Source organism: Diplotaxodon limnothrissa, linkage group LG15 (genome assembly GCF_057381915.1).
Source record: "Diplotaxodon limnothrissa isolate DT_005_m linkage group LG15, D_limnothrissa_male_GT1.1, whole genome shotgun sequence".
Classification (NCBI taxonomy): domain Eukaryota; kingdom Metazoa; phylum Chordata; class Actinopteri; order Cichliformes; family Cichlidae; genus Diplotaxodon; species Diplotaxodon limnothrissa.
Window position 1 is genome coordinate 17569337 of NC_140610.1, and position 26172 is coordinate 17595508.

Below are 26172 nucleotides of genomic sequence, written 5' to 3' on the forward strand. Positions count from 1 at the left end.
AGACGTAAACAGGATCTGAGAACTCTTCCCCTCACTTACTTAGGGAACTGCCAGCTGCAGGCCAGCATCCAATTTGGGATCTTGATCCATATAAAGCGATTATAAATTATGTAACTAAATGAAGCTGAAACTCCTTCTGGAAATGATGTACATCTTAAGGATCAATTCATGTAGAATTTTCCAATTTATAGGGCTTACAAGGAAACAGGAAGTGTTTGACTGAGAAGTTGCTGGGTTATCTGAAGAATAATTTACCATTATTGTGCCAAATTTATGAATTAAACAGTTTGTGTTCTGTCCGACTCCATCAAAGTTTAACAGGGACCCATTTTCCGTTGACTAAAATTTTAGTGGTAGATTAATGCTGCTGGAATATAGTGCTGTCCTTTCATTACTCTGACATAAACTGCATCTTGGTCTCCCCTGCAGGCGACTGCCACAGGGTCAAACAACTTTTCAGAGGGAGCCTCTGTCAAATTGACAGGTTGAGCTTATAATTAAAGCTCTGTGGTATTGTTACTTGAAACTAGGCTGCTTTTACAACAGCAAGAGAGAAGCACTGTATCAACATGACAAGTTAGGTGGAGACAGCCGTGCTGTGCATCTTAGAGAATACCTCAAGAGCCTACAGTGGATTAAAATGTCACAAGGAGCTTCATACAGATCTAATTTCTCTTGATTATTTGCTGTTCATTAAACCGTTTTCAGCCCACGCTAACATTGGTTCTATCTGTCTGGCAGAGAGACAGAGTCTTTAGCGAGGCTCATTTGCTCCGTGCTAATGACAGACTTGAAGCTCTAAGCCAGCCAATAAACACAAGATGAGTCAGAAGACCTAAAGTTAATCGAGCTTTGATCCACCTTCCTGTGCTCCATATATCACACATACATACTGCAGTGACACGGCAACTGCTCTTTGCGTCTTGTGCGTGTTAGAGTGAATTTGTGCTGCACTCCCACTGCCATGTTAATACATGCAGGCAACAAGAGCTGGTACTGGCGAGAGCAGAGCCTGTAAATCCAGCCGATCTGACATCAACATTGCAACACCTGTGTAAATTGAGACAGCAGGAGACTGACTTTGCTTTCGGTATGACTGAAAAAAGATATGCGGATCATACACATACATTTTTATTACCATCCATGTGACCCATTTGGAGGGAGGTCGGGTATTTTTCCAATAAACACTTAAACCCCTTTGGGCAATAATGTATAAATTAATTTTGTCATAATAAGTGAAGGATTTTTTTTTGTCTTTTAATCCGTACATCATATTTGTCTGATTTATTGATTTGAATTATACACTATGTTGTGGCTTTTTTTTACTAACAAGTAAAATTAAACACTCAACACAAAAACATTAATAATGCCATCAGCGCTAATGACCATATGGCTCATTATTTAATCCCTGGTCTGAGTACTTATAAAATCATATTAGCCAAGGTCTAATGCAGTGCTTTATCACTTGCTTGACATAAACAAACACACCAACACCACAAACAGGCACTTTGTCTTGCCTCTTGTGTGTGTGTGTGTGTATAGAGATTGAAAGAGAGACTATTTCCACAGCAGTGCCTCGAACATCCTGTAATCTCCGTAGAGAAATGCCGCTCTAAGCTGGCAGCACAAGATTAAATGCAAACACTCTAAATGTGCGAGTGCCTACTCATACACAACAAACATGTGCACGCGCACACACACACACACACACACACAAAGTCAACACCCAGAAACAAGGCACACCCTGAGCTCGTGGGTGTGTGTGTTTGGGTGTTTTGAGCAGAACAAAACATGCAGTTACCATAACATTATTGTATGTATATTCTAAAATTATAAGTACAGTTTTAGATATAAAATTGAAGATAATGAGGTTGACATTAAACCCTCTTTACTTTCAAATCATCTAATTTTATCAGCAGAAGCTAGCAATTATTTTTCATTATGGCTTAAGCTCAAGATAACATTGTTATTATCTTGAATAACTAACTATTTAGAACATAGCACCCTGAAAAATGCTGATTAAAGTTTCCCAAAAGGACAGATGATATCACCAGATTAGCAGCTGCACCCTGTCAAGTCTCCAAAAGTCAAAGATGATGTAAGACAAAGAAACACACAAATGTTTCACATTTGGTTTTACTGAAACATCTCATTTGGTTTTAATATAATTGCTCCTACATTCATTTTCTTGATTGCTTAGTTTTTTAATCAAATACTAATTATGCTCTAGTTAGCTTCTATAGTACACAGATTTAATACAGAACACACATCTCAAAATGTAATTAGATGATCCATCCTGAATTTCAAGTTCAAAAACATGATTACAGCAGCTACCTAAATTAAAATCTACAATCCAAACAGACACAAACATGTTGGCTTTGATAGGCAGGATCTGTAAAGAGATATTTAAAGAGCTGCCTTAATGTACTGAAAGAGATTACCAGTAATAATCAGACCCTAACAATGAGCTGGAGTTTCCTTACAAGAAATGCCAAGCTTTGTGTGTTAAAGTAGTATCAAGTGTTCACACTCACACACAGTCACGCTTTCTCCTACACATACAAACACTGTCTGCACTTATTTCAGGATGCCATTTGACACCATGACTCGGTCCCTGAACTGCTTGTGGGTGATTAAAGGACCTCTGAGTAAAGGATGGTAGTAACGGAGGTGGTAAGGTGATGAATTAATGACCCTGGGCTGAAAGGCAGCAGGGAACAAAAAAAAGGCCTGAGGGGGCATTTTGGGGCAACAGCCTTTAGCCACTGTTTTGATCTTTTGTGGTGCACTGCAAGGTAGTCAATAGCAGTGCAGAAGACAGATCAGTGGTAATTGCATTCATCCTTTTGTTCTTTTGAATGTTTTCTTATCTGCAGGACTGCTTCAGATACAAATGCATCTGAATATGCATCTGCATATTAATGTAAGTTGAGTTAATGCTATTCTTCAACAAAGACAGATTTAAAAAAAAAGATGCACAATGCCAATACCTTAAACCTATTACAACAAAGGCTTCCTCTGTTCTCTCTCTTTATTCTATAGTAATGAGTTCAGACTGCATACTGTATTTAAATGTGCTGCTTGATAAAAAATAATGAGCCGAAAAACACAGAAGAGACCAGAGAATGAGTTTAATCTGGCTTTATCTCAAATCATGTATAATACTTGTGAGTGAAGAATGAGAGGCTCGCTCTTCTTGTAACTTTAAGCACATACACTTTTGTTTATGTTGTTGGTAAGTCAACAAGGCTCCTGCATGATCATGGTGTTAGCTGACAGGGCAGTAAGAAACTGTTCCAATGACAGGCTTAGATTGTTCAGGTCACACAGTTTACTGAAGTCAGGCCAGTCTGAATGAACCCCGTAGGCAATGAAATGCATGGCAATGTGGGAACTTCTGCTCCATTAAGAAGCCCAGCAAACTAAGTGCTTTCAGTCAAGGCAGGAAAAACCTGAACTGCATATGAGCTCTGTGAGAGTTCCATTATTGGAGTTTTCATTTGCATCTGCTACACCAAGACTAGCATTCACAAAGAAAATCAGTGACAAGCCTTTGCTTGTCACGACAGAAACAGCCCAGAATATTTTTACAAACTGCAGAGGAACACAGTGTGGTTCCCTGTACTATTGTAAGGATGATTTAAACAGCATCAGATACCTCTATTATCTACCCAGATTGAACAACACAAGTAAGAATTTGTGGAAAAGACTGTAAATGTATCTTTTTTTCAATATGTCAGCTTTGGTCTCAGGAAGGTTCTCGTATAAAGCTTAAGACAAAACTATTAAAACGGTGCTATGAAATTACTTAGCTGTTCAAGTGATAATAAAAGTAATTCTGTGTTGCATTATAGTGCTAACATGGACTCAGGTATGGGTAAAATACACATGCACACACACGCACTTTTTCCCTTACTGGATCCTTTGGGAATAGAGAAACTCAAATGGATGACAGCTTAAAAAGTGAAAATGATGAAAAAGATCTGGAAAATAAAGAAACGTCAAAAGGAAGTGGAGCAGTGAAGAAATTTGACTTAAACCCATACCCTCATGGGACTGTACTTGTCAAAACTAGTTTGAGCCTACCTGAGGGTCAAATATATAATTATATTCAACTGCAAAAAGAGCACAGATGGGGAAAAGAAGTACTTCTGAAAATTACCAAAGAAGATAGAGGTGACGTTTAGAAGCGGTAAAGAAAATAACGAGAAGCAGTAAAATCATAAAATACTGACAGGAATATGCACTCATCATGAGATAAACAGAACAGGAGGAGAAGGGAGGAAGAGCAAGAGAAGGAAGAGCGCAGAAATACGTCATTACCGTGGAACATGATGGCTCTGAGCAATCACAATCCACAATGAGACATGTTGCGGCAGGTAAGTGTCAACTAACAGTCATAAGTGTGAGGGAGAGGCTCTGCACTACAGCAATGGGGAGATGAGTCTTCAGTTCATACCACACCATGGATCGGACAAGCAAAAACGGATAGAGGCTGTTAAAGGAAAGAATAAACACTCGTTTGGTGCCCAGAGATGGTGCAGTGGTAAAGATAATGTATAACCTTGCTGTTTCCCCCTTTTCCATCAGCCTCTCAGCCTAAATTGAATACTAGCTTTGAAAGCACACACTAGGAAAAATGATTAAAGCACTAAGCAATGCCAGAGTGGATTTCAGCACACCACGTTTTGTGCTTATGAAGAAGGGAATGAGTCACAGTTAAACACAAGCTGTTCTCTCGCTGGTCTGATGTTAAGAGTTTGCTCAAGAGAGCAGGTTTTTGAGAAATGTCGAAAAACAACAATGACTAAAGGAGAGTCACAAGTGCCTTGTAAAAGCCAGTGGAAGGAACAAGTGTAAAAAGCACACTTATAGAATTTCAAAAAAAAATAATACATTTGTACAAATACATTTGTGTTTAAGGATGTGGCCAACAGATTATCCCCTACTTGCCTTCATTATCCACTGAAGACCCCAGCAGTATTATGCTCCAACATTTACCATATTGAGTTAAATAAAACAAACATGTGAAAAGGTTAAAATATTAGAATAAATCTAAGAACGCAGTTGTAAGCTGACGAAAGAGCTTAGTTGCTAAAAGGTTGGGGAAACATTTGGGAGGACTGGGCCCACACAGGGCACCCATGAGGCTGAATGCTAATCCCAACATTCAGCGCCTTAAGGCTATGCTCTAGGAGACTAAGACCACGGGGGGCGTTAATATCGCCTGCCTTGCTCTAAAGTGTCGGACGGGCTGTGAATATCTCCCTTTTCCCATCTGTTACTGATGGTAGTCAGTCTGCTAAGAGCTGGAGGGGGTGGGGAATGGATTGAGGAAAACAGAAGTGGGAAAAAGGGTTTGAGCCCTCTTTGCCCCAGCAAATTAAATTTCTAATTATCCTCCATTACAAGCTGGGTGTGCTCTAAAGCAAATCAGATACTGATGACTTCTGTAGCCAACTGTCTGGTTGTTCTATGCAACAATGGGCCATAAAAGAGGGTGTGTTTTCCAGTGGGCATGTTTAAGTGTGTCAGGGAGCGAGGGAATTTGTGTGCATGGATATATGCTATGGGGGGGGGGGGGGTGCATTGGATTAAGCTCAAAACCGAGGGGATGATGATGCTCTCTTTGGCTGTGTAAATATGTTTTTGTTCATTTTTCGGCCTCCCTCCAAGTCCTCTGTTGTTGTTGTTTCTGACGACGTTGCTGTCATTTTTGGGATGGGTGTTTTTTTGTTTTTTGCCACGTTCCCCTGTCTCTCCTGCTAATCCGTGGGATTTTTAGCCAAGCTGTTGTTATTAGAGTACAGTACAGTACACCAGAGCCTGTGTTGAGGGTAGCATTGGAAAGAATTAGTGGTCTCGCCAACTCATTTCTACCATTGGTAAAATCTGTTATGATTCATTTTAAATATCCAAAAAGAATAAAAAATTGACAGTGTGGTCATTGTGAAAGGTCTACCAAAAGTAAAAATATTACTAAAATGATTACTGACAGAAAACTGGTCAGTAAAAGTTTTGACTTTACCAAATTTGGTATTTGTAAAAGATTTTTCCTGGTTTATAATGGACCTCATAAACATGACTGGTCTGCACATAATTACATCAATTGGTCTAGGGTGCCTTACGCAACAGAAGTCTGTGTATTTTCCTGGCATTTTTGGCCATTTGCTAATCAAATGTATTCCATGCTTTAGTAAATTAAACTCCACTTAAAAAGGTCAAAAAATTTTCAGCGTCTTGGTTATTTTCATCTGGTGGGAGGATAACACATCTTTAGTGGTTTCCACATGTTGGGAAAAACCCTATTATTGTGAAGTCATGACAGTGAAAGCATTTCATAATTTGGTCATGTAGGCACGAAACTAGAAGTTATTAGATGAGTCATTGCTTCTGCATAATGTGACACAACATCCTATGTGTAATACTTATTCTTTCACACACATTCAAGCAAAGCAGAGAGACATCTCACACAGTATACAGTGACACAACGAGTACGCCGACCTAGGTGGGTGATATGTAACATCCGATGCTTGTTATGTGAGCGACAGATAATAGCAGTGTCCTGTTGTACTAAAAACCCTGATACACTGAAACACACAGTCCTACTCAAATCATACTCCACTTAGAATATGTAAAGGCTGGGCTTAAAGAGAAAGAAAGAGCACAAAAAATGAAAAAGAAAAAATATTGGAAATTAAACTAAAGAAAAAAATATTTAAAAAAAAAACAGTGAACTTCTATTACTGTAGCATTGGAATAAATTTCAAACACAGCTGAAATCTAAAAGCATGAAACACATTTTTTAAGGTGCTGCTGATCAATGTCCTGAGCTTTAACTGGAAGATGGAAGAACATAAGAAAGGAGGGAGGTGGAGGATGAAGAAAAGGGAGGTGATGTTGCCTTTATACAATAGCCTGAGTACTCACAAATACAAGCAGTCTACTCACTATGTAAGCAGAGGTTGCAGGTATATCACAAGGTGTCTTGCACATACATTTTATCCCTGTGGTGAGAGCTGTCCAAGCTAACATTTGTCCAGAACTAGATCAGTTTTCCTCGCCTCAAAGGCTTTGATTGTGTTTATAGTAACGAGCGTTGCTATTGTTAGCTCGAGAAAACTGTGAGTTGCAGCGCTGTCTATTTGTTTCCCTCTGAAGAGACTCCAGCTCCACTATAATCAACGACAGCATCATCTTCACTACTTCTGTTATCAACCTTATTGTCGATAAAAACTAAAGCTACTTTGGCTGAATCTCATAACACACGCGCACGTCTATTTTTAGCTGGTGGCCAATCCTAAGTTGGATAAGGGGTTGGATGTGTAAATATCAATCAGAATCTGAATTTTTACTCCCTATGTATAAACACAGCTTCCCCCGACCCCCATCCCCTGATCCAGCATCAGTCAGGCTATACTTGTTTTTCTCCAAGGCCAACCACTATTGGTTATCTACACTGCTGCCAAAGCCAACGTTGTCATTTGTAGGGTAAACAGGAAACTTGCCAGAAAACATGAGTCAAACAGCTGCCAGCCTCCAAAGGAGCATTTTGCAGAAAACTTAGCCATCCAGTCGCCACTTATCTTCCTGCAGATGCACCCCAGAGCAACTAACCCACGCTGCATCGCCTCTAAGCAGGTAGAGGCATCCTCCCCCTCCCCCTCCACACCCATTACCCCCCTGCTGTTGCAATGCATTTAGCAAGCCACGTGTGCTGCCAATACATCCCATTGTTCCTGCTCATTGAGGGATGGGGCACAGTGACAGATTTAAGCAGCGTGCCTCTGAATAGGGCAACAGACAACTTTGCATCTAAAGGGTTAAATATGCATGAGAGGCCAAGGCGACTAAGGGTAAGGGCAAGGGGGAGTACCCCTATTGTGTGACCTCAACATACAGACACACACTCACTCTCAGCCTCCATGTAACAGATGGGAGGATGTTAGAGGAGGCGAATAGTGAGCTCCCCCTTCGCTCTGCTGTTACCCTCATTGCTGAGGACAGCTGGGAGGCAGACATTCCTTCTTCTCAGCTTTCAGAGGAAAACAAAAGAGTGTGTGGGACCCCTTCTACATACACGTGCATGTGTTCAGGCACACACACACACACATACACACACACACACACACACACACACAACCCCCCCCCCCCCCCCCCCAACCAAAGCAGTGTCAGTGCAACTGTGGGTTGATCATATTTCAACAGTGTGAGCTTAACAGCCTGAAGAGGTATGAATGCTGAGCCTGGAACATTTGTTGAAGGTGAAAGTCAGGGTGAAATCACCAACCCTGCTCACCAGAGCTGGCATGCTGGTGTTTTAATAGTAGCAGAGCCACTGCTGAGAGCAGTGTACGAGCTGTTTCATTAACAGGTTCACTGCAAAAGCACAGGACACAAGTTTATTACAGACAACACACTGGCTAGAGCTAGAGATGTCCAACATATGGCCAAAGGGTTCAGTGTATTCCACTGAACAGCTTTGTAATCTGAGACATACTGACAAAACTGCACTTATTTTTATTAAGAGATTTCAGGGTGTTTTGTGAATGAATGGCTCATTAAATCTCAGTGGTTTCACAAGTAACTTATACATCTTTTCAATGAAAGGAAGGGATTTTTTAATGCACTCATTTTACTTGTCTGGCTCCTCTGAGATCAAATTGCACCGTGTTGACCCATGAACTGAAATGAGTTTGACACCTCTGGGCTAGAGGGAAAGCACGAATAAATGGAGCAGTCGTACTGCAGAGCACTGGAAGACTTAGCAAGAACAATAAATGTTTACTTCTGTTATGTCAACATCGGGTAATACAGGATTATGGTATCCTATACCTGTCAAAAAGAGAAAGGCAGGGAATACAGAAACAATGTTACCCACACTCAGACAATGCAGTCACTGTTGCAGCCTCGCTTTTACCACCAACGTAATGAAGTCCAACTGGACGAAGACAGAGCAACTGCTTGAGCAAGTCACCGAGAGGGTGGACAAATGGCATCAAGCATGAGTGTGTGTCACCTCTTAACACTTGCAGCCTGCTCTGCTGATAGAAGTGGTATGCTGTTTCTTGTCCATGTGTGCCTCACATTTTTTGTAACAGTTGGCCCATATACTTAACATACTTAGCTGACAATACACCGTTTCATGTTTCTTCAGCATAAAACCTTAAACTGTTACCAAACACTCTTAATAACAAGCTAAGAATGTCAAAGGATGTCTGTGGCAAATCTAAGAAGAAACACTGCAAGTCTGTTTACTCTGCTGTAACGATCAGTTAATTTTCTCATAAGGTTTCCCGGGGAACAATCCAGACACTTTCCGATAGACTATTTACTGTAAAGCCTGATCCATTTATACCCTTTGTTTGTTCTGTGTATAGCAGAGGCAACCTTATCTCCTAATCAGAGATACAACTGTTACAAAGAAACAGCAGCCAGCACTTTAAATTCACATATTAGCAAGCAATGAATTGTGTTCAGTATGTCAGAGGCTAACTATTTCAGAAACTGCATACACATCAGGGGCAATATAAACTTGATAATGACATCTCCACTTACTGTCAGTCCTACTGAATAGAGTAATAAAGCAAAGATGTTCCTGCCTGTATTCAACACAGACAAAAATGATTCACGACCAAAAAATTCCAGGCTCGTATGAAACAGCGATAAATACAAAATGATTCCAGTCTCGTCTTTAGTTTTAAATTGATTTCTTTGGCCAAACATCCCTGATGGAAAACACTGAATATAAAATGATGTATTTCTAAGAATATAGAAACATAATAGCTTGAAAAAAGGGTAAAAACAAAACAACAGAGTTTCAAGCGAGAAACGCAGGTTGATTTTATTATTAGTAAGTGGTCCAGAAAGAGAAGGAGAGATAACTATTGTATCATCATAAGGCAATTACAAAGTACAGTTTATACTGCTGGGTAGACCTAAAACATAGCCATTTATGGACATGAACGGCTATGTTATAAAACTCAAAGCCTGAATGGCCCTGCGGCCAGGAGGGCAACTTTACCCACACTACATTTTAGCACTGTGAATGAGAGCACAAAGAGGAAGCACAAAACAATGAACAACAAATAAGTCATTTACAAACAATAGAATAATTGTTCATATTTAGAAGTTAGCCAAGCCTCCAGTCATTAAGAGTGTCACAAGTTTCTAGTTATTTTTAAATGTGCCAAATACATTATCAAAACTAAATTGTGGGACTCCAGCGCAGCGACATAAACAACTAGTAGTAATAACTTCAGCCTACAAATGCAAGCCCCAGCTGTTCAATTTAAACATATTTAGCAAATTCATTGCATGAAAATGAAGAGCCAAAAAAACACATAATTTCTAAATCTAAGTGTGTTGGCTCACACTTTGTCAGACAAAATAAGCACTTTAAAAGACATTTCTTGACTCTGATAGATGGAAGACACCTATACAAATAGATATGCAAATACAAAAATATGATATTCAGGATATACACAAGCCGGCTTCCTGTAAATGCTAACACAATTATCCAAATGGATTCCAGGGTAGCATAAACAAACACTTTCACCATTTGGCTGCTGTTTGTCACAGAGAGCTGTTTACAAATTACGTAATAAGCACAGAGGGCATTAGAGTGGACCTAAGCCAACTGGCCACGAAATATCTCAACACTCCAACTAATGGGCTGTTTAAAGTTTGAGCGATGAGACAAGACAAAAGAAAAGAAGGAAAAAGAAACACGAAATAATGAGAAATAGACAGGAAATGCTGATTGGTAATTGGGACATTCTCCTGAGACCACAGCCAAGTTTCGTACAATGCATTCACTGCAAAGTCAGTAGCCGTGTCAAGAGGGTGAGACTAAGGGGATGTGCTTTATGTGAGAACCCATCTCAGGCCTGCAAAACAGTAAACACAAATAATACTGAAGCGTTTTCAATACTGAAAGCATGTGCAAAATCAAGCGATGGTATTTCTCTGATTTCTCTATGCAAGAACATCAGATAAGAGTCTCTTTAACCAACTGCATTTCAGTTGGTTAAAGAGAAACAGCTGTACAGCACCTCCACCCATGACAACAAGCGGCACGCATGCAGCAGGATAGCACATGTACAGCCCAGCCCTTCCCCTTGGCTCAATAACAGTAAATCTGTCAGACAAATTTTATCTTGCTTTCCATTTTTTCTGCATGAGAGTGACTGTATTTGAGCAGCCAATATGCACTTTGGAGAAGTTATTTAGTTATTAAACCAGTTGATTTTTTAAAATGAAAGCTGGAGATTAAGGAAGAGTTGCAGTAAAGCTGAAGTAACAGTTAGGGTAACAGTTAGGGTTTGTGTGGCGAGGCAGTGCATTATTCTCCCATTTTCACTGCCTCGGCACAGCTCCACATGTTGAGGCTTGAACATACACTGCACATATCTACAATGTACTTCACTTTTGCAGTTTTGGCTGAAACATGATAGGTACCATTAAAAGAGGTACTGCTGAGGTAAAAGGACAAAAACATTTCTGTATAGCCAAGTATCTTTCTATGTTTTGGAGTTGTAGCCGCTGTTCTGCTTCATGGTAAAAGCTTTCAAATGGCGATGCGTTGGAAGGCCTCATTGACACGCAACAACAGGAAGTGCAGCTTTATTTGCCAACAGTGTCAGAGATCAACTGAGCTACAAAGCAAGATAACATTGTTTTTCCAATTATATTATGGGGGTTGGTCAAATCAGCAGAAAGCTGATCATTGGCCCCTATCACTAAAACCAAATTCCTGAACTTTTCTCGACGTTAACTCAGTGTCAGATTGTGCACACTGTAAAGTCATTGCATATATTCAAGGCAAGCTAGAGTTTCCGTTCCTCCATTAAGCTAGGATCTTGATGAGATAAAGGTCATTATCAAACATGTAGTGCAAGGCTCCATGCAGATGTGTAAAGACTCCACTTCAGTGTACCGGTTTGTACTGTCTGCTGCTGTCCAAGTCAACAACAGAACAGATAAGTTGTCTTAGTCCAGTGAAAGCTAATCTGGTCAGCTTCGTTCCCTAAACCATGTAGAGTATTTGTAGTAGTGATAACACTTTTGCAGCAATGCTTGATCCTGCCGACATTTTCATGAGATTAAGTGTGAGTTCCATTTTACCCTTCCATACTGCTACACAGAAAACCATTCATGATGCACGATGCACCCACGTCATGTGCGCTCATGACGATTGCTCACAGTTTGAAACAGCTTGGATGTCTCAACCATTGGCAGATTCAGCATATGTGTGTGGGATGCTCGGAGCCTTATGTGTGAGCTGATGAACTTGTTTGAACAGGATGTTGCTGTTGACTAACGGTGTGATACAAAAAAAAGGAGGGAAAAAAACCCCAGCCCACACCATTTCAGTATGCCTGAAAAACACACATCAAAGTTAAGGCGAGACAGGAGGGAAAAAAGACAAGGCAGAAAAAAAAGGAGACTGAACTTCGATAGAAAAAAAAGAGTCAACGACAGAAAGAGATTAACATAAAGGTGTGACAGCTTGACAATGCAAAGTCCAAAAAAAAAACAACAACAAACAAACAAAAAAAACATGAAACAGAAAACAGAAATTCACAAAGGTAGGCAAAAACATTGGGAGTTAATGCACGTTAAGAAAAATTGAGTGAATAAATGACAAAAAGAAAAAAGCAGAAGCAAAAGCAACACAAGACAGGAGACTGGGGGATATATTTAGCAGCTCATTAGTCAGAGATGTCCTCTACTCAGCAGGCTGGTCCCTCAGATGAGGCCCTTTGGAAATCATTATGACTGCCTGCTGCTTCAGACAACCACACACATCTCACTGGAAAACAATTTACAAACCGCCTCTCCTCTCCACAGCCTTAATGTTGCTTCAAAATGATTCTCAGTTTTTGAAAAGAGGCCCAAAACCAAAGCTTTAAACAACAAAGCGGCATGTTTTAATCATGATAACTGCATAGATTTTAACACAACACACACTACATCAGCCTGAGGTGTAACCAGTAAGAATGAGGTTATGTTATAAAAGCAGCTTTGTGTACATTTTGTACATTATCATTTTGTACATTACTGGTGGTGCGCTTGTACCACTACTTCCTTGTTTGACATTCATTAACCTTTATGATGAAACATCTGTCAATGGCAAAGGACTAGTCAAGCATCTTAAGGACAGGACAATATACATGTTAACCAAAAACTGCACCAAAATCAATGGGAAGAAAATTTAAAATACAGATAAACACTAAAGAAAAAAATGTAAATCATACATTGTGACAAGCTGAGTGGCAAAAAGCTGGGAGGCAGCACTGTGTAGCTAACAATAATCCTGGCCATCTGGGATGTGTACCAGTAATGGAACTGTCTGGTCAACACTTTAAAGTGAATGAGATAGTCTTGCATCACCTGTCCACACTGCAGCATCTGTTTTCATGAAGTATTTCTTTGTCTGGTGAGGCATTTAAAGTTTCCCCTTAGGGCTTGATTGGTTGGTAGAGCTGTTAAATGACACAAGATGAGAGCAGAGATTGATGGCTCAAGTGATAAACACACAGGTAATGAAAGAGAAAGGCTGCTGCATTCGACCAGACTGCTGCTAATGGGTTCCAGTCTCACCTGGCTAATGGCTGGCTTTACACATAGAGGAAGAGAGAGAAGGAGAGCGAGAGAAGAAGAGAGACATCATATAAAAAAAAGGCTCTAGTGTGTTCTACACACAGTCACATACACACACAGACTTGAGTTAGCAGTCCTAATTGCTGAGTGGTGATCTAGGGGAGGTGCAGCTTGCTGTGATTTGGGCTATAGAGGGCTAAAAGCCTTCTTTGTTCTCACATTTCAGTAAGGAGCCAGTAGCCAGTGTGTTGGATTACTCCTGCCTGCCTGCAACCGCCTTGCTAACAGGACTTTAGGGGGCTTTTCTGAAGAGTTAATTGCATAGGAACAATTGTTCCCCCTCCCTTGGGCTGCACTGTTTGTAAACCCAGCCTATCTAGCAAACTTTCTGTGATGGTTGGAAACCAATAGTGTAGAAGGAGACTCACACACTGTGGTCTTTTTGTTACACACACACACACACACACACACACACACACACACACACACACACACACACACACACACACACACACACACACACACACACCATTTTGTTGCTACATAAAGCAACAAGTTTCAAAGACTTATCCTGTTTGAAGATGCAAGAAGTAGGGCATGGCCCATTCAGATATTTTCCTCTGTGGTCAGAGCAATGACGCTATGTTAGCCACTAGAGTCTACTCCATTATTATAGAGAGAGGAGAGTTGTCAAGTCTTGTTCTTTAAGACTTAAAACTGAGCCTTCAAGAAAAAAAGTTCCTTGGGTTGGACTGATTTATGACATGCCAAGAAAAATGGATTTATGAGCACAATAGCTCTTGATGAGGCAGAGAAAAATGTATTTACTCCATGAATGCACAACAATTGACTGTTAAAAACACAAATTACAAAGGAAATTAAAAATGCAGCCCTCTGGACCCTGTCCTGCTCTCATTCCCTCTTCCCTCCACCACTTTCTTTATCCTATACTTTTTTTTCCCAGAGCCCTGGAGAGCCGTTTCCTTTTCTCACACATGAACATACATTAATGTCACCACCACACAGAGCACACAGCGGGCTTGTTTCTGGTCCTTGCTAGTGCTTTCATGTACAGCTTTAACTCAACTTCAGAGGATAATTTTCTTTCTTTTTTGGGGGGGGGGGCAATATTTATCTATTTGACTGGGAAAGTTATAGCCTTTCTGGCTCTTGATACACAACACATTTAGAGCAGAAAACATGCAGCATGCAGTTATGTGAATAGACCCTCTGAGCTTCCATCTTTGCTCTTTCACTTCTGACTCACTGTCTGGGCTCACTTCCTCTGAAACAAACCACAAAGGCTTACTGTTAGGAATTGACACCATATTAGGAACTGAGCTCTGTGGAGCTAGCATAGTGGGATGTCAGATAGACTCAGAAAAGACATGAAACAAACAGCGTTTGCACTGTGCCCTGAAAATCCTCCAGACTGATGCTATTTATCCTTTGCATACACAAAACCCAAGGTGCTGCTTCGTAGCCATGTTTGTTTACTGGCACCCTGCTTCAATGAATAGGATGTTTTGTTTAGTATGTTGCTACTTTGGGAAGAATGTCGAGAATCATAAACGCAAATGTAATCATGTGAAGCAATCACAAACACAAATCCCAGAGAGCCATTTACATTAACCCAGAAGATAACCTTCTGGTAATCTTGTTTACAATGAACAGCTGAACGACAGATATAAAAGACATGACAAGAGACAAGACATAGCCAGTTTTAAAAATACCTAGACTCTGAAGGCTTTGCAACTACTTTCTAACAGGCTGTATTAGCAGTTACAAGAAATTGTTCTCCTGACCTTTTCCAGAAAGAACATGAGGCCGAAAATACAGGCGCTTAAAGCTTTTCCCGGACGTGTTAAAGGAACCAAAGACAGGCAAAGCACATTCAAACGGTTAATGTCTATCATTTTCTCTCTCCATCAGCTAAAGGTCAAATTTCCTAAAAGAGTTATATCCACAAAACCTACACAGACTTGAAGTAGAAATCTGATGCTGCTCTCTGCTGTAGTGTAAACTTCTATTTAAATGGACTATAGTATATTTTCTAGTATCCATTTCTATTCATCATCAACACTGCTGTTTGCTGGAGTCTGGAATAGGCCTGTTGGCTGTGATGAAATTTTAGATTCATGAAATTTTCACAGCAATCTCCATCCCTGGAACACGTCAAGGGATTACCTGTGTGAATTATGTATGTCGAGCAGGAGAGCGAAAGGAAACGGCCAGTAGCTAATGATGAAGTTAACGCTTTAACATGAGTGTTTTGCTTTTATGGTAATTTGACTCTAATTATCGATTTAACACCATACTTCTGCTGTAAATGCTGCAACTCGTGTCTTGTTCTAATGGCACTTATGTTTACAGCCAACCCTCCGTATTACCATTATTTCCAATGACTTTTCTTGGCTGAATTCTCTTTCTCTTTTTTTTAATCCTGACATAGTTTACCAGAGTCTCATCAATAAATATCAGGTTCATCTTGCTTTGTGCGATCTGGGCTCAATTAAGAAGAATGAAATGAGCTTCAAGTTCTGTTTACTAAGGAGCTAAGCCTCTAAATGTTTCATTGCTCATTACAAGTTCCTTGTGATTGTGATCAAATATTTAAATTTATAATACGGTGCTTGAATTGAAAAGATACCCCAGAAACCTCAAAGGAAATCTGAAATATTGTACTGAAAACCCCCCCAAAACTTGTGCATAAGCCATCTTCATTTGGACTTAATTAATGCCAAAGAGGAAAATATTAAGTGTTATAGGACACTTGAACGTTTGAACTGTGAGTCAGCTTAAACACTGCCTTATGTACTGTAAGGAAGTGGTCGGAAGTAAAAAAAAAAACAAAAAACAAAAAAAACAAAAAAAAAAACTTACAGAGCTACAACAGTTAAAAATAACCTTTGGATTTTTATCAGTTAACACGCAGCAGCGTTTGAAATGTTCCATTGCATTCCTGAACAGCTAGTTGCAGCATGACAAACAATTTTTTGCATAAAAGTGGAAGTTTAAAAAAAAGAAAGAAAAAAAGTATATACAAAATCACTATAAAACTTCAACACTTAGTTTGATTTATACAGATTCCTTCAAGCAACTTGCTAAAAAGACAGCAAGACTAGAATGCTACAGAGCTTAAAAGTCTAGTGCTGAAGCAAGGGTGTGCAACATTTGTTTTCCAGAAGCAAATGAAGGGCCACGGAATGGACAGACGACACACATATTTCAGAATTATGGTAAAACTCCATGAAATGTAGTGCACACAGCAGACTATTTTACAGTAGGCTGTTTGTTGGCCTACAAAAGCATGTCTCTCTTTACAAAAGAAAAAAAACAAAAAACAAGAGCTTTCTCTTTAAAAATGTTGACTGTTTTGTACAATTTACATACCATAATAGTACTAGTCCTCTTCATCCCATGTGAGACAGGGTGCACAATTGATTATATTTATGTTTGAGCTGACTGATATTGTCATGCAAAGATTACTTACATAAAACAATCCTCTGAAATGCTGTATAAACAACTAAATGAGCCTACATCCTTTCAACTGTATAATATGCATCACTGCAGAGGTCAAACACAGACTCAAATCAGACTGTTTTACACTCATCAAAAAGTAATATTTGTCTCCTAATTCAAACATTTATATGCTTGCAGTAAGAGGATAGAAGACTTAGGTTAATATTTACCATATATTTAAAAAAGGGATTGTTTTGTACACATATACCAATATTGAATCATTTGACATGGCCATGGCAAGCATTAGTGGCACACCCTTTGTTGGAACCAAGTTAAACAGCAGTACAGACTCATTACAGTCATTCACGTTGAGATTCATTAACACAATGTTGTCTTTTAATTCATTTCTAAGCATTGTTTTGCTTTCTTTCCTGTATGTCGGAGGGATCAAGACACTTCATATTATGCTCAAATATATGTTGCGAGTATAGAGAACTAGCTGTGACTTCCCAGAAGCTGACTGACAGTCTTAAAGGCGCAGGTTCCTTTTTCTGTGTCAAAAAGAATGAAGTGGCTCGAATATCTGTGTTCAGCCCTACAGGAGGCAAAACAGCAAACAGAAATACTTGATTACATACACACATGCGTGTGCACACACACAATCTTCTACAGCACCCTGAGCACGTGGGCTAGGGATTTGAGGACACACTTTTGTTGGTATTGGTAGACAGTCTATGCGTGCGAGTGTGCTGGACGCAGAACGTGAGCGTGATACCAGCCCCCCTGGGCTCAACATGAGTCATGTGTGTTACATAAGGCATACCGACAGATAATACAGTTGCCATTAGCAATCCCCTCCTCCCTTGCTCAACGGCACATCTCCCTCGTTTTATACTCCTACTGTTGCTGTTTCTGACTCTCATAAACACACTATTTATTTAAGGAATTAAAGAAGAAAATCAATTAATGCATATAAACATCTGAGAGCCTTAAACCACTCCTTACACAGACACACACACAGACACACACGCTCACACAGTATGCTTGCACTCTGTGGCAAGGACATCTGGCACATTTCACAAGCTGGCTATGTGTGGAAAGTGCATGTGAGTGTGAGTGTGGTTGCGTTTTGTGTGTATGTAGGGGGGAGGGGACTGGAAGATTGGAAGAGAAAAGAAAGCTGACACAAGTGGAGGGGTTCAGCAAGTCCACAGCATCGACATTACACTTCTTTAGAGGAAACAAAGGACATCAGCTTTATAGTTCCTGTATTATGTTACTGTTTACCACGTGCAAGACCAAATTTCCCTCCATTAGACAACAATAAATTCAGTTTTAAAACCTGACACTTCCCAAATAATGTACCGTAGGACCTCAGGGTAAAACGCCAAACCTGATCTGAGGGTTGTTGTGGGGCAATAACAAAAGTTGTCTAGCCGTGCCAAAAGCTCTCGGAGGGTTCTAAATGTCATGGTTGATTAAAACCTTATGACAGAAATGTGACCGCATCTCTCTGTTTCACTCAATAGGGGAGGAAAACTGTTGTGACTCATTAGGACAGTGAATGGATTCACAGAGCGTGTGGGACTGAGCTCTTAGCTGCCGCTCTGAACCTGACCAACCCAAGGGTAAAGGAAGACGATTTAATCTAACTGACCTGTGGGAGGAGGGGAAAATAACCTCAATCAATTCACAAGAGACAGGCAAAGATAACAGTTTATTTGATGTGTATCGTGTGAGAGAAAAGGCAGAGAATTCAAAAAGCCATGAGCATGTGACTTACCTGATGCGTGACCATGAGGGAGCAGGATGAAGAGGAGGATAAGCACGGAGGCAGCCAGCCTGTGAGCTGGAGAGGAGGAGGAGGTAGAGGATGAAGAAGAGGAGGACAGGGCTCTCGTCTGAAACGCTACCATTCCATCGCACATCTTTTCCTCCGACAACCAGGGAGAGTCCTCTATGGCTTAACCTGTGCAGGCCACACAGACAGGAAGGGACAGAGAGGTATGAGGAGGGGGGAGGAAGAGCGCGGATTACTATCAACATATCAGCGAGGATTACGTAACCACAAGCAACACAGAGACAGGAGGGAATTAAGAGATAGCCACAGTGCACGGGCTGGAAGACAGAGTCACAAAGTGAAGCCCTGACCTGCATCTTATTAAACAGCAGCTGAATTCCTAATATTAATAACTGCATGAATGACTTTACGTCCATTTCCTCCTCATTTGTTTGATCTATTATTAGGATCCTCCAGCATTAGCCAGTGTTCCTCTTATCTCCACTCGATCCCTAATCTTGGCTCTGCCACAGCATCTAACCAAATAAACCAGACGTTAAAGTCCGTTGTAGATGATGTAACGAGATCACTCTTGCTGGTGAGTTAGCAACACTGGCGGCTGTGCATGGTGGAGACAGAGGCTAAAAATGTGTGTGAGAGAGAAAATTTGGGTGTGATTACAACTGCAACTTTTGCAAAGACCCAGATGACTGGGAAAAAGGAGTTTGTCTAAGAAAACCATCATCATGAAAGAAGTTTAATTTCCAGAAGATCATGTCTCACACTCTACTGTGCTGTTAAAGCAGTCAGCATCAGCAAAAATTCAGACATTTGTAAGGATATCATTTATATTTCATAATATTATTTATACATCTAAATAAACAGTGTTCTTAAAGATTTTTTCATGCTATGTGTGCACCTCAACTGTGATTCTATTCCATACTGTTGGTTGTTTACTACAATGGAGTGTGATGGAAAATGTATGCAAAGATAATGGCAATAGGTGATGCATTCAGAAATGATTCCCATATTTTGTTTACCATATACTGTAAATTGGCAATGATATCAGTCTGTTCAGATTCCTTTTCCCTATACTACTTGGAGACGGAAAATAATACTTACGGATTATTTTTCTTGTATAAAAAAGTTTAATCAAAATCAGTGCTGTAATTTTTTTTTTTTAAAGGTAAGATGCAAATGCAAAAATCAGACACCTAGTTCTCTGGGCAGACAGCAAACAAAAGCATGAAGGACATCAAGAGTTACTGTGAGACATCTTTAAACAGTAATATGCAAATAGAGAGCAACAACCTCATCCTCTCTCCACCAATATCTCTCCATGATACCAACTTAAATAACTTCCTAAAAGCATTTGTTGGTTGATTGAGGTGATACGATGCAACACACCATTACGTAAATGAGATGCAGATGCACATAGAGCTGTTTATGTTGCATCAGAGGGATAAGGATGAAGTAGAAGTGGCTCTGTTCTGTGGGAAACTAGATGGCCTGCAGGCAGAATATTCTCAAGAGGAGGCAGAGGCCCATTACATTTCCACAAGGCTGCGAAGCTAATGCCTACAGTAATGGCATGGCTGCACTTAGAGAGCCGCAAATTTAATTGCTGATCTGCTGGATGGCCACTGGCACTGACACAGCATATGATCTGGACTGTGTAGAAGAAAGTAACTGTAAGGACATATACACTATAATATAGTGTATATGTCCTTACAGTTACTTACAGTTACAGTTACTGAAAAACGTAATAAGATTCCAGTATATAGTGACTATATACTGGAATCTTATTACGTTTTTCAGGTACAGGATGCAGATATGACAGTTTAATTAAAATATAGCTGCTTCCTCATTGCTTCACTAAGAAGTCAATGAGAGTCATGTGTTTTTAGTGTGCTTTCTGCATCAAGGTGATTAGATAGGTTCTAATTAACTTCAACATTGTATTTCTAATCGCCTGTGTTTTAGCATTTGAGTGCTCTGGACAGGGCTATATTCCAAATTTCCAACACAAACAAGGGAAAGCAGCCCACCCACTGCCTGCCATCTTTCTGATGCCCCTAAGAGTGGGATGAAGAGTCATACCTGACTGTGGCGCAAGCCAGTGGGAAACAGTGACGTAAGTCAATTTTGGCAGGACAGTCTGGGCACTGCATTGAGCCAAAGGGCAGCTAGTCAAAAGCACATGCAATGGATCTGTGCCAGCCATTTGATCCATAGATGCTTTCTCATTTGTCCATGCTGGCTGCTATTGTCGGGTTATATAGAGGCCCTTCATTATCTTTTTGACAGATGAATGTCAATTTTAGAAGTATCAAGGACAAAATGCACAAAGGAAAGACAAAAAACTGCAATTGTTGAGGTTTAAATAACTGCTTAGGGCTGCATTTAAAATGCAGGACTGACCTCCTGAAAAAGCTGAGGGCATAGTATTGACCAGCCAGAATGTCTACAAAGTGAAAACTAAAGCAGAATTAGCTTAATTGCTTTCACACAAGAGAGTCTGAAAAAGGAGAAAGTCATTAAGTCTGTTCTAGGGTATCCTAAAAAGCACAGCTTCCAATTAGCTATAACAAGACATTTTCACAACATGAAAGGAATTTTTGCACATCTTCTAATGCACTGACTTTATGTTCACATATTTAATTGATTAATAACAGAGCAGGCAGGTTGACAGCTAAAAGCACAGGAATACTTTAAGTCTGGATGTCAACCTGCCTTGCAAATGTGTGGGTTTCCTGTCAAATGCAGCAAAAGATGTTAAGCTTGAAACATCACATTATAGAATGTGCTTCTATTTTCAACCTCAAGTTTCCTGAAACACCTTTTTTTTAATCAACCTGCACACAAAAACACTTCCTGCCAGAAGCTGCACAGTACTAACAAAGCAATTGAGACCGAAACTAAAGTACAGTGTCTTTAAAGATAGCAAATATTAGAAATCAAACCAATATAAATGGTTGACTTCTAAATGAATTATTAGAGTATAACTACTTTACATTATACTATTATACTAAATATCACTATCAAATTATATATACCAACAAAAAGGCAACTAAAAGGAAAAAACTGTGTGAGTTTCAGAAAACATACCAACCCCCCATAAAAATGAGATACAGTAAACAATACTGTAACAGCATTCTGAGGCAGGAGGACAGGAAGTGGCAAGAACAGCCAACCAACAAAACTGGTACGGGCAGTTCTAGCTTGCCATTAAGTTAATAGACAAGGAAGTCTATTGACCAAAATTTTCAATCTGCACCACAAAGTCTGATTAAGAAGACTAAGGATGCAACGATCCAATATTGTAATCAGATATTGACTTGTAAAGCTGGATCGCATATCAGTGACAACTTCCCAGTCTCTGCACCAATCTATTCAAATCTTTTAACTGTTGTTCTATGTTTATGTTGCCATGCGACAGCAGCAGAGCTGAAAAGAGCTAACAGCAAAAGAGCAAGCGATTTGGATGTATTTCATGCCTGCTAAACTGACAGCTTTTCTTTATATGTTTTTCATTACGTGCAAACTGTGGTCAAGTGAAAAGCTCAGACAACGAAATGTTTTTTGTCTTCTCTCCCTTTTAGTTTTGCTCTCGTTATCTGTGCTGGGAGAGACATTATATAAAGTAGAAACTAGAAGGATGTTGTTTCGGTAAGCTTTTATTACACTTACAGCAACACACTGTGAACTAGATTAATATTTCACTTCAGCTATCTCTTGTCAGTTCCGCATTGTGTGTGTACAAAGAGGCAAAAAAAAAAAAAAAAGACGGAAAAAAAAAGCCCTAAATAAACTAGAAACTACCATGACTTTCTCTTTAATTGAGTGGAAATGAGATGTTGGCAAAAAAGATATATAAAATTGTAACTTCAGTTGTTTTTGGTCTGTTCTTTTATGCATTACTTTACTAAAAAAAATACCAATTAGGTAAGTTTATATTCTTCAACAAATTCATCCATCAAGTTTTATTTTACAACATTAGAAAATAAAATCTTTGTGTAAAGCCCAATAAAAGGATGATTCCCAGTCTCTTTTTCAGTGTGAGGAAAAAAAGTGTGGTAATTTAACACTGGACCTGGATAAGTACTCTGTCTTAGCAGATACCCAAAACCAAGGAATGGCTATCAAATGGAAAAAACTGGATCATGACATCCCTCAAGTTTAAAACTGCACTTCATAAGTCATTTGGACATTTCTTGGTCGTTTATCTCATTCCATGTGTTACATCTGTAGGCCATACTTAGGTCTAGCACATTAAAGAAGTTGAGGTTTTAAAAACATAAACACATTTTCAGAGTGTGTAGTCTTGAACTTTGGGGGAAAAAACTATGTAACTCTCCACTTGAGACACCAATGAGCCAACCAGGCAGTCAGCAGACTGCTACTGCAGTTTTTCAGCTGCCCGAGGCTCCTGGAATGCAAAGGGAGCCAAGGAGAGAGCAGCAGCACAGGCATGTGTCCGGGAACAGAGAGGACTCAGTGCGCCAAAGAAACAGCCCAGAGGAGATTTCCATCCGATAGCCCTCCATGCTACTGCTGCTGCTGGTAGAGCCTACGTGGGCCTATGAAGGGAGCCCAGAAACGGGGCTCTGCATGGCAGAAGAGAAAGGACCCTTTGTTATTAAGTACGATAGTGTTAAACCCCACAGTGCCTCAGCATCCCTCTGTACTGCCGCAAGGAAAGAGAGAGAGACACAGAGAAAGATGAAGGAGAGAAAGAAGAAGAAACAAGGGAAAAAGGGGGAAATATGATAGTGGTGAAAGATGAGGAAAGGATTTAAGGCAAAAGCAGTACTCTCATTTATACTCACAATGTGTTTTCTCTAGGTATGTTGTCAAAACAGAAAACGCCCCCAAACTCAGGGCCCGGAGTTATAAAAATTTCACTGCAGTTACATAATGTCCTTTAAACTAAGAACCATTAAAGCTTCACATTGTATATCCATTATTCTGCGGATGCTAAGGCTTGTACAATGCATGAAAACAAAACTAGTCAGTCTAAACAATGGGGGAAATAAATAAATTAATTAAGAACATGAGTGAGTTCAGCAAAGAAAAACAGCCTTTCATCTCACGCCTTAATTCTGTTGAAAAAAACCTATCCAACAAAAATAAGCTCTAGGAATTAGACGCAAACATTTGGGTATCGCTGAACAACAACTAGCAGGAGTGACAGCATTATGAAATATTGGGAAATTTTGGGGCAATAAGCCCATCATATTAGTGAATGTATTGAAGTCTTTTCACATAAAACATGAGCTGACAGCAGATGGAAGCTGTAAGCTGGATTTCTAAAGAGCAAACCGAGCGAGGGATGGGCACAAACAACTTACTGTTGAACCTTGACCTGCTCAATAAAGTAGCCAGTAGGCAGGAAAGTGCTATTCACAGCATGTTGTACACATGTTAGAGTAAATCATTTAACTAGCGTGATAAAAATGTTTTGCACATAACTGAAACATATTAATAAAAAACAAAATCTTTTGAAAAAGACAAAAACTTTGGTGCATGTTTAAAAAGTCTGGGATGTCTACATGATATGAAATGCTGTATTTCTATTAAAACAAAAATAGAAAGGTAAAAATGATTACAAAATATGATAACTGGGCTGAAAATCGGAGCTTAAATAAAGGGCTACTGTATACGGTATATGTTATGAAACGACCAAAACAATAAGAAGGTGGCGCACAGAGATCGGATCAAAACATTTCTCAGCCTTGTATTATCAAGAGACCACAATAGGAAATTGAACCTGAATACTTCCCAGACTCTGATCTTCGGTATAAACACAACAGTTCACATCTGAACTTCCCTGCTCTCCGCTTTGGGTCAAGTGTCACATCTTACCCTTTCCCTAGTAACAGGAAACGACTCAAAAAAAAAGTTTTACTGGAACAAAAGCGTGGGGTGGGAAACTGCACTGCTGGGAATGAGAGACCCCCCCAGCGCAAACACACACACACACACACACACACACACACACACACACACACACACACACACACAGACAAATAATAGCTCAAAGATGCATCTCTGCAACTGTATCAAATGTGGTCAGCTGGCTCTTTTTAGCAGTCCTACGGCAGTCACACGCTTCAACACGTGCAACTGTACAGTGAGGTATTTAAACAAAGAGTGTGGTGGGCTGCCAATGCCACGGGAACAAAAAAAAAAAAAGCTGAATAAAAAGAGAAAACAACACGATTCAAACAAGCAATACACCTGGATGTACCCGGTTCTTCACCGACTCAGCCTCTTATGTATGCACCATAAACAACACAATACAAGCAGACTTCTTGCTTCCTCGTTCCTTTTTTTGTTCACATGACCAGCTGTAACGTTGTTACAGTGGGTAACTGTTAGACGGGACTCACCAGCTACCACAGACAATTTGCTCTTTGTTTCACTGTATCTGACAAGTCAAGGTGAGATATTTCCACAGATTCAAACTTATATCCAAGAGACCGTCAGAGAAAAAAAAATATGACATTTAGCCAAACAGTAACTACGTTTATCATACGCTAGCTTAGTTTAATAATCGACCTCGTTTGTTAAACAAAAATAAAAGGAAAAAGATCAAACTAATTACTTACACTAACGAGTTAGTAAGCGTGACCCTAAGATTGGTTACGCTTTTCCTGGTTATTATTATAATTATTATGTAATGACCAAATACTGACGGGCAGAGAGAGACAGAAAGAAAGACAGAGACAGAAGAGAGAAGACCAAGAGCTCTCGTGTGGCCTGTGTGTGCTTAGCTGGCGAAAATACGTTCAAGACTCACCAACGTAAAGGTTACCAGCGGCGGCGAGCCCTCCTCTCTTACATTCACATTCGAGGCATTAAGGACTGTATAAATGGAGACGCTCGGACCTGAGTATAGAAATATAAAAATACGACGTCCTCGGCGTCAGGTTCCGTCAGTGCCGCTCCGCTCGTCCCCTGTCCTCGACTCAGCCAGCTCTTTATTTTAGGTGAGCGGAAACACTCGCTGTGAGAACTCTACGGGGCTGACTCGCTCTCGCGCGGTGTCCATGGCTACCTCTGTAAAAAAAAAAGGGCGGATCCATGGGTTGTCAAGTCACTGGGCTGGATTTCAAAATAAAAGCGCAGAGTTTTGGTGAGGGGAAACAAAAGAATCACTAAAAAAAGAATCAAACAAAAGGACAATAAAAATGCAAATGCTTAACTGTATGCTACAGTTGCATGTAGTTTTTATAAAGTCGTATGAGTATGCTCGCCAACAGATTTGGGTTAATAAATATCTGATATCCCGAGATATCAGCTTCAAGAGATAAAAAGCCAAA

At 39.9% G+C, this 26172-nt stretch overlaps 1 protein-coding gene across 1 annotated transcript in view; it reads right to left on the bottom strand.

Moving 5' to 3' along the window:
* susd6 (sushi domain containing 6) overlaps nucleotides 1–25894 on the bottom strand; it is a 31179-nt gene extending 5285 nt beyond the window's left edge. Inside the window, exons 1-2 of the mRNA XM_085373680.1 lie at nucleotides 25650–25894; nucleotides 18851–19036 (exon numbers count right to left, since the gene is read on the bottom strand). Coding sequence (XP_085229806.1) covers nucleotides 18851–18995 — 145 coding nt within the window. The 5' untranslated portion in view covers nucleotides 18996–19036; nucleotides 25650–25894. The remainder of the gene's footprint in view (nucleotides 1–18850; nucleotides 19037–25649) is intronic.
* Nucleotides 25895–26172: the final 278 nt, after the last annotated feature.